At 44.3% G+C, this 9917-nt stretch overlaps 1 protein-coding gene across 1 annotated transcript in view; it reads right to left on the reverse strand.

The window, feature by feature from the left end:
* Positions 1-1270: 1270 nt before the first annotated feature.
* Tpmt (thiopurine S-methyltransferase) overlaps positions 1271-9917 on the reverse strand; it is a 21848-nt gene continuing 13201 nt past the window's right edge. Inside the window, exons 7-9 of the mRNA XM_013349091.2 lie at positions 6316-6401; positions 3309-3353; positions 1271-1961 (exon numbers count right to left, since the gene is read on the reverse strand). Of these exons, the coding sequence (XP_013204545.1) occupies positions 1849-1961; positions 3309-3353; positions 6316-6401 (244 nt within the window). The 3' untranslated portion in view covers positions 1271-1848. The remainder of the gene's footprint in view (positions 1962-3308; positions 3354-6315; positions 6402-9917) is intronic.

Consider the following 9917-nt stretch of genomic DNA (forward strand, 5'->3'; position numbering starts at 1 on the left):
AAAAAAAAAAAAAAAAAAAAAAAAAAAAGATATCCAAGGACAGCATCTCCAATGTTGTCATAGAGGGTGTGAGGTCAACATTGAGAAGTTTACACAAAGTTTAATATTTAAAATATATTTTTGAGTCCTGACCCAGCTACAGAAGAAGCAAGACGTGACTGCCTCGCAGAAAAAGATGAGGGAAAGAAGGCTTAAGGAAATTAAATGCCAAAAGGCCAGGCCAAACTGAAGCCATTTCTCTTGAGCCTTGTGGGAGTGAAGAAATGACAGATCGAATGTGAACAGTTGTCAAATTCAGGAGCATAAAAATCTGAATGTTCCAGAAAAATCAGCAGTAGTGAAACTCTACTCCCCTACTGATAGTTTTGGAGAGCCCTGGGAACTCAATAAAACCTCAGTGATTGACAATAATATAAAATAAAATATATTTTTCTGTGTTGAGTAGTTTGCCTGCATGTATATATTGCACCACGTGCATGCTTGGTGCCCACCAGAGCAGGAAGAGAGTGCTGTCTCCACAGAGGTAGTAATAGGCAGTAGTGACTGCCATATGCATGCTGGGAGCCAAACCCCTGTCCTCTGCAAGAGTGCCAAGTGCTCTTAGCCATAAGCTTTCTCTCCAGCCCCAGGTTTAAATTTTAAAAGACAATCTCTATGGAGAAGATATACAATATTAATATTAATGGTGTTCCCAATAACAACCATCACTTAGGACTCGCACAAATATTCCCACAGATACACAGTAAACTATTTTCTAAAATACACATTACTATATTAATACACATTACTGTATTAACACGAGTTAGAAATATAAACCACTTATGAGTTAGGAGGCATGGATATACAGAGTGATATGTAAGTTAGCAAAATGTGATTGTTGATAAAAACTGACAAATTCTGAACCTAAACTTGCACAATACATAGCCTTGTGCCACCCATTTAAGTAAGACTAAATTAAAAGAAAAAAAAATGCCAAACTCAGAATTTTTTTTAAGGTTTTATTTATTCTTACAATTTGGAGAAAATACTTTTCCCATATAGGTTGGTTTAAAATTGTTCTTTGTTGTTTCTTTTTTTTTCCTTTTTTTTAAAAATATTTATTTATTTATTATGTATACAATATCCTGTCTGTATGCCTGAAGGCCAGAAGAGGTCGCCAGACCTCTTTTACAGATGGTTGTGAGCCACCATGTGGTTGCTGGGAATTGAACTCAGGACCTCTGGAAGAGCAGCCAGTGCTCTTAACCACTGAGCCATCTCTCCAGCCCCCTCTTTGTTGTTTCTTGATTCTGTTATATATAAAATTATTCAAGGGGGGGAATATGTGAAGCTGGGATCCCAGGACCTAAGTAGATTAGGATTTATAGTAAAGTACAATTTTTAATAAAACAATTTAGACTACCCCAAATAATACTACGATCTTACATTTCCTCAGTGACTTTTGTTTTCATACATAATATATATTTTTATTTGTTGTTTAAAGTTACAGGCATTAGATTTTTGATTTTTCATTATAGAAGTAATACATGCTGACTATAAAAAAGTCACAGGTATTTAATGTGTGACTTCACTTAAAAAGCCACGAGCAAAGATCTGTACACTGCATAAGAAAATTCCAAGTGCTTATACTTTCAAGCATTAACATAATCTTTTATTTTTCAAAAACTCATACAAGGATTGATTATTTTTGTTTTGCTTGTTTTTTTCTAAGACAGAGTTTCTCCGCATAGGCCAGGCTGCCCTGGAGTTTATACACCAGGCTGGCCTGGAATTTACAGAGATCCACCTGCCCCTGCCTCCCGCATGCTGGGATTAAAGGCATGCGCACCCACCAGCAGCAGCTGTGTTTTACTTTTCTGTAAGGAGATACAATTTTTCAAAAATGTAATCAAGTCCCCAAGCTTTGTGTCGTTCTTCCAAAGCATCAGCCTCCTCAAGGAACTGAATGCTGCACTTCGTACCTGAAGTCAGAAAGGTAACAAGTTAAATAAAACATTGTGAAGGACATCAGGAATGCCTCTACAAAATCTCTGGAGGATTTTGTGGCTAAAAATCTTTATCTTTTTGTGCATTTGTGCGTATTTGTGTGCGTGCATGCGCACAAGCATGTGTACGGGGGTCACTGATATCTGGCATCTTCTGTATACTCTCTACTTTATCTTTTGAGGCAGGATTTCTCAGTGATCCCAGAGCTCTGGAATCTGCCTGCGCCCCCTCCATCGCAGCTGCTAGGGTCACAGGCATGAACGACCAGGTCTGGTTTTGATGTGGGTGCTGGGGATCCAAACGCAGGTCCTTCCTGCTTGCCTGGCAGGCACTGCACAGACTGAGTTATCTTCCCAGCCCTCTGAAAATGAAGCTGGCCTTGAATTTGTTTTGTAGCTAAGGGTTGCCTTGAACTTCTGATGCTCCAGCACCAGCCTCCCAAAAGCTAGGACCACAGGTGGCGTCTTTATTATAAAGCACACAGATAAAAGGGCCCATATTAGTCCCTTTTCTAGGATAAAACAGTCTTTCGTATCATAGCCTCTGCTTTTTACATTTTATATGCTTTAATTGCATATACTGATAGTTCACTAGCGACCGAACAGTTGACTGTTTAATTGCTTGGTTTACTTTTATTTAATTCTATTTTTCAGACAGGCATTTCTCTTTGATCTAGACTCAGGCTGGCCTGGAACTTTCTCCTCTTGATTTAGCTACTTGCGGTCTGGGATTACAGTTGTGTCCACCACCCTTGATTTACTGACTTTATTTACAAAGAACATAATTGGGGCTGGAGATGGCTCAGCACTCACAGCGCTTTACCTCTTGTAGAAGACCCCAGTTTGCACACATTGCCTATCCCTCCAATACCTGGGGCTCTGATACTTCTGGCCTCTCTAGACATGTGCACATATCCATAAAGACACATATACACATACACATAATTAAAATAATAAAAAACCTTAAAAAAATATAAAGAGCATCACTCCTTTAACCCAGCACTCAGGGGGCAGAAGCAGGAGGGTCTCTTGGGTTCAAGGCCAGCCTGGATTACAGTGTGAGTTCTAGGACAGTCAGAGCTACACAGAGACAGGGTGGGTGGGGGAGAAAGGAGTGCATAACTCCTAACCCCTGGTAGGGTGTCTGCAAGCCTGCCTGACATCCGGAGACAATCCCCCAAATCCACAAGGTGGAAGAACCGACTTTCTGCAAGTTTGTCTTGTGACCTCTACATGCCACACGCTACACACACACACACACACACACACACACACACACACACACACACACGGCATGGGTATTAAAGAGGAATGTTAACTTACCAAATAACCTTTTAAGTTCAGTGTCTGGAACATAAAATGGCGGGCCTAAGAGAAAAAGAGTCTGGTGAAGAATAGTTTATCTCTCCAACTCTAATTCTGAAAACAAACACATGCGTGGGGTTCACCTCTCAGTTTAATTTCAGTCATGTTATAGAGACTTATTCTATAAACTACTCAGAAATCCAGAGAGGTGAGCATGTAGCAGGACTTTCTAGTGTGCGTGTACGTGTGTGCGTGCGTGTGTGCGTGTGTGTGTGTGTGTGTGTTTTAAAGATATAGGGTCTTATGTAGTTCAAGCAGGCCTCGAACTCACTGTGGAGCCAAGGATGACGTTGAGCTTCTGACCCCCAACCTCTATCTCCCAAGGCATGTACTGCTACATCTGGTTTACACAGTGCTGGGGATCAGTCCAGAGGCTTCCTGCAGGCACTCTACCAACTCAGCTACATTCCTGTTCCCCCGACCTGGCTTTTGTATTTCTCATATCAGAGATCAGAGTGGAGTCCATTGACAGGTTCCTCTAGGTGTCCTTTGCCTTCCAGGCTGTTGATTTCAGCACTTTGACACTACATCCCGCCCACTCGGCTGTGGGACAGGGACTTGCAGCATCTTCCCTGTCCTTTAAAGCTGTGCTGCTTCCCATGGTGCCTTCCCTGGGCCTCCTGCTCATGAGCAGAACTTAAACAAGATGAGCAGAGCTCACTTCAGCCTCCACTGACTTCTCCTTCCTTCTGACTGCCTCAGACATAATTACAGACACCAAGTCTTTTTTAGACCCAAGGTTTTCAAATAGACTTCCACACATAAATATTAATAAAATGGGGTACTTAAAAAAAAAGCTCAACTAAAAAATCAAACAATGCCAGACATACTAGCTCATACCTGTAATCCCAAAGTTTAGGAAGTTAGGGTGTCAGGATCAAGAGTTCAAGGCCAGCCTAGGCTACATGAAACTGCCCCCTCTCAAAAACCAACAAACAACCCCAGTGAACCAGCTATGGTTCCAGCACTCAGGAGGTGGAGGGAGAAGGATACTGAGTTTGAGACCAGCGTGGGCTTCATCATGAGACACTGCCTCAAAAACAATCAACCAGCCAACCACCCAACAAACATCTTTCTCCCTCAACAAGAAAACCACCAGGAGTCTTACAAATTAAAAGTTTAAATACTTGATTGTAACTCCTTCATGAAAATACAAGCCTGCCCAAGGCAAACACTAAGATGCAGTGTCCAGGGCTGGGAGGTGGCTCAGTGGGATAGCACTTGCCTGGTACCTGTAAGGTCCTAGGGTCCATCCTCAGTGGGACAGCACTTGCCTGGTACCTGTAAGGCCCTGGTGTCCATCCTCAGTGGGACAGCACTTGCCTGGTACCTGTAAGGCCCTGGTGTCCATCCCTAGTGCTGAGAAAGCTTACTCCCAATGCAACAAAATGAGTTGCTGTGGAATGTTCCTTTACACTGTGTGAATAAATGTCACTGTGATTGGTTTAATAAAGAAGCTGACTGGTCAATAGTTGAACAGAATAAGGTTAGGCAGGAGAGCCAGACTAGGAGAATGTAGATGGAAGTTTCTATCCCTCCCAGTCCTGCAGTCATTCAGTCCCAAAGAAACACACAGAGGTTTATATTAACTATATACTATTTGGCCTATCAGCTCAGGCTTATTATTAACTCGCTCTTACAACTTAAATTAACCCATAATTCTTGTCTATATTTAGCCATGTGGCTTGGTAACTTTTCTCAGCAATGCATTCTCTTTTTTCTTCCTCTGCCTCTGGCTGGTGACTGACTCTCTGCCTCTCCTCTTCCCAGAATTCTCTTAGACTGGTCATCCCACCTGTACTTCCTGCCTGGCTGCTGGCCAATCAGCATTTTACTAAACTATTATGAGTAACAAATCTTTACAGTGTACAAGAGCATTATCTCACAGCAGGAGAATGCTGGGAGGAAGAAAGGCAGAGTCTGGAGTCACCAGGAGACACAGAGGGAGCAGGAGATGAATGTGCCATGCTAATAAAGGTACCACTATGTGGCAGAGCATAAATAAGGAATATGGGATAAAATTAAGTGCTAGTTAGTTATAAGCCTGAGCTACTGGCCGAACATTTGTAATTAATATCAAGCCTCTGAGTGATTATTTGAGAATGACTGGGGGGGAAGGAAAACTCTGCCTACAATGAGTCAGAGGAACCATCATTTCCAGAGACTGAAAATAATCAGGCCAGGGAGGAAGCTCAGTGAGAACGGGCTTGCCTAGCACTGACAATGCCCTGGGTTTGATCCTCAGTGATGCCAAATGTTACACAAAACAAACAAAATCAGAGAGACGGTAGTAGCATCCGATAGATAAAACCTAAGGTTAGCTAGGAGTGGTGGCCCATGTCTACAGTCCAGGCACTTGGGAGACTGAAGCACAGAGATCTTGAGTTTGAGCCTAGCCTAGGCTACATAGTAAGTTCTAGATCAGGCTGGGCTTTAAAGTAAGACTTTGTTGCCAAAACAAAACAAAAGCACACCATTTGAGAGATTTCCCCACAACCCCACAGTTTCTCATGCCTCTTCCCCTTCCGTTTGAATTCCTGTGGGGATGCATCTGAGTGTGTATCAACATTTGCTTCATGCAACGCCACCTCTGGGGGCAGCACAGTCATGCAATGCCCATCATAGCAGGGCAACCAAGCAATGTCCATGGCAGGGCAATAACACAGTGCCCATGGCAGGACATCCACATTTCTTTCTTCTACTCCGGGACTCTTGAGCTATCTCTTTACATTAGGATCATCCATTTCCCCCTTCTCCGGTTTGAACTATGACTGATGAACCAAACAAGAAAGGAATATAAGAAAACAAGGACAGTGTGGAAGAGCACAAAGGTTTACTGTTCTCATTATCCCAGAATTATCTTCACACACACAAGCAGTACACATCCTATGAGATAAGATGGGGAAGAAGAAATAATAATAGAATTAAATCAGGGAACAAAGCAGACAAGACAAGTGTGGCTTACCTGCATGTTTAGTTGGATCATAAGAAAGGATGGCCACGAGGTAGTGAAATCCTTTGTTCAGTAGGGACAGTATTACATCTGCATAGCTAGAAAGAGCACAAAAAAAGTAGGTTTCATTTCTCTATACAGACAGAGTCTGGAAGGGACAAAAAGCAATGAAGGAAGCCAGCATCTACCATATACACTACTACACTACGACCTGCAGTGAAATTCTCCTAGTAACCATATAAACCTGTACGGTGGTTTCAATGAGAACGGGTCTCCTGGGGCTCACAGATTCAAGCACTGGTCCCCAGTTGGTGGAATTATATGGGAAGCAATAGGAGGTGTGGCCTTGTTAGAGGAGATAAGTCACTGGGGGTGGGCTTTGATGTTTCCAAAGTCCATGCCAGGCACAGCTAGGTCCGGTCGGTCTCTCTGCCCCCCTCTTCTCTCTCTCTCTCTCTCTCTCTCTCTCTCTCTCTCTCTCTCTCTCTCTCTCTCTCCCTCCCTCCCTCCCTCCTAAAGACCAGGATGTGGGCTGTCAGCTACTGTTCTAGTGATGCTACCATGTTCCCCACCATGATGGTCATAGACCAAGCCTCTGAAACTATAAGCCAGCCCCCAATTCAATGTCGCATTTATAAGCTGCCTTGGTCATGGTGTCTCTTCACAGCAACAGAACAGAACTAAGATGACCTGGTTCTTGTGCCCTAGGTTGGCCTCAGATTCACTAAGTAGCCAAGGCTGACCTTGACTTTCTGATCCTCCTGCTTCCACTTTCTAAGTGCTGGGATTATAGGCCTGCAACACCACATAAGTTGATGGCATGATGAGGGTGGGCACATGGGCTTTGTGCATGCCAGGCAAGGTTTATTTTATGGGTGGGTATTTTATATGCATGGATGTCTGTGTACCACCATATACATGCAACTATGTAGGGGTTCTTTGAAAGATTTATTATTTTAATTATGTATAATTATGTGTCTGTGTATTTGGGGAGGGGTATATGTGCACGTGAGTGCTGGTGTCCAGGGAGGCCAAAGGTTCTGATACCCTTGGAGCTGGAGCTGTAGCAATTGGGAGCCTTCTGACATGGATACGGGGAAGTGAACTTAGGTCCTCTGGAAGAGCAGGATGTGTTCCTAACTCCACAGCCACCTCTCCAGCCTCCAGGGGTTCTTATTTAAAAGCAAGAAATGTATGGAACAAATTATGTCCCTTGGTTCCCCCACCAAAGCTAGGAAATAGTAAAGAGAAGAATCAAGCTGAAGCCTTCTCCCAGGGTAGGTCAGTCATGAAGACACCACAGGACACACAGAGGCTGATATGGTCCTAAGGGACCTGGCGACCTTGCCCAGATGGTTCCTGAAGGATTACCAATCTACTGTGTACTCAGGGGCAGGGGTTCCCAGACCAGGCTGGGGTTCAAAAACACCAAGACACATGCTAGAAGGAAAGATGCTTGAATTCCACCCACAGCTTGACTCGGTAGGTCTGCTGTTGGGTTGGGATGCTGACAATGAACAACTGTCACACATGACCATCACACCACTAGAGACATGCATAGGAGGAGGGGCAGAGCAGAATCCCTTTCATCTGGTTTGATGGAGTAATGAGACTAGGCTACAGGTGAGTTTGAGGTGATGGACCATCAAAGCTCTATAAAGACAGCATTAACCACCGGTGCTGTGGATGGTCTGTGAGTGGGTGCCCCGAAGAGTGGGTGACACAGCTTCCCAGCCACGTGTTAGTGCAGAAGTAGGCTGTGACGCTGATGAAGCAGGTCTGGGCCTGGTATGGGGTGATGAGGGAGACTGATGGCTCCACTTGCACACCGAGGAAGTAGAGAGAGGGACTGATTGTCAGCCATGGTGGCTATGGTGAAAGCTATATACAGCATCTGTGCTGAGTGATGCCTGGAGCTGAGGAGGCTGAGTGTTGTCAGTGAGTCAGATATATAGGAAGAGAAATGGCAGAAGTATACTAGGAGTGGGGATACACATCCAAAATCTTAGAAGCTGGGAGGCCTGGATTCTAGGCCAGCCTAGGCTACATATGAGTTTGAGGATAGCCTTGGTTTCATCTTGAGAACTTATCTTCAAAAAATTTTTTTAAATAAGCAAAAGAAACAATAAAGTAATCTTTTGAGCAGAATCCTTCACTTTTTAACTTTCTGACACCCCACCCCCCACCCCCATGTAGTCTCAGGCTGGCCAGGAACTCACCATGTAGCTTAGGCTGGCCTCAGATTGCCAGCAACCCTCCTACCTGAGCCTCTCAAGTGCTGGGCTTACAGATGTGAGTCACCACAGCTGGTGTGACTTATTCTTAAGAAGCGGGAAGAAGAAAGCTGCCCCTAGAAAAGTGATCCATCAGAGCGGCTCAGCCCTGTCTCTTGGAACTGACAGCTATCAATCCTCTTGAAATGAATCAATCTCAAAAAGAATCTAGAAAAGTGGGGCTGGAGAGATGGCTCAGAAAACACAAACTGTTCTTGTAGAGGACCGAAGTTTGATTCCTAGCATCCAGATTGTTTGGCTCACAACCACCTGCATCTTCAGCTCCACGGTATCCAGTGGCCTCTTCTGATCTCCATCGTCATCCACCATACGTGCATACACATACACACAAACAAAAGAATTAAAAATCTCAAAGTAATTAATCCTGCTAACAATGTCCAACATGCTTGAGTGTGTTTACCCTGTGACCATAGAGACACACACATACAGAGAGGTGGGTAGGGGAAGAAGAGGCAGAGCAGGGGAACAGGGAGGATCGTGACTCTCTGACCTAGCTAGAATTTGGTTCTCTGAGGAAGCTTCCCCTTGGGTGTCACTTGCCTTGTTAGCCATGAACAGAGGGTCAGAGTCCACTAGGGTGGCCTTCACAGCTAAGGACAGAGGAGCTGATGCAAGAAACGGTACATTTGTCTTGCCTGATGTAAGCTCGATTGTCTTCATTTAGTCACGGTAATTATAGATATCTTACCTGCACTAAGTGTATATCAGGTCTAATACTAAGAGCAGCTGAGTCCACTGACCCTGCTTTCCCTTTGATCTGAACTCAACATCCTGCTCTCTCCCTGGCAACCTGTGAATTTTTATAGAGCAAACCAAAACCCATGAAGGAACCAACCCCAAAGAAACAGAGGACCATCCTGTTTCTTTGGAAATGGAGAGGGCTCAGGAAATAGCTACAAACTTCAGCATTTTGCAGAACTGAATGTGGTCCACAAATATAGTGTGTTATGAAGACGAAGGGGTTTCAGGTGATGCTTTGCACTGAGGAAGAACAGGAACGCCATGTGGGAAATGCAGACCATGCTCTGGAAACGTGATGTGGATGTTTGGAAGAGCTGGGTGACAGAAGAACCGTCCTGGCAAAAGTCACTCCCACTTCCCAGCACCTGACATAGGGGACATCTAAGAATCTAATGGGAATGTAACAAGTAGCTTTTGAAGAGCTGAATGCCAGGAACAGAATTCAAATGATCGTTCAGGAGCAAGTATGGCAGAGAAAAGCCCAGATGAGGATGCAGGGTGGGGTGGGGTGTGGGAAGGAAAATGAGAGGAGGGGAGAGGAGAGAGAGAGAGAGAGAGAGAGAGAGAGAGAGAAAGAGA

Source organism: Microtus ochrogaster, chromosome 16 (genome assembly GCF_000317375.1).
Source record: "Microtus ochrogaster isolate Prairie Vole_2 chromosome 16, MicOch1.0, whole genome shotgun sequence".
NCBI lineage: Eukaryota > Metazoa > Chordata > Mammalia > Rodentia > Cricetidae > Microtus > Microtus ochrogaster.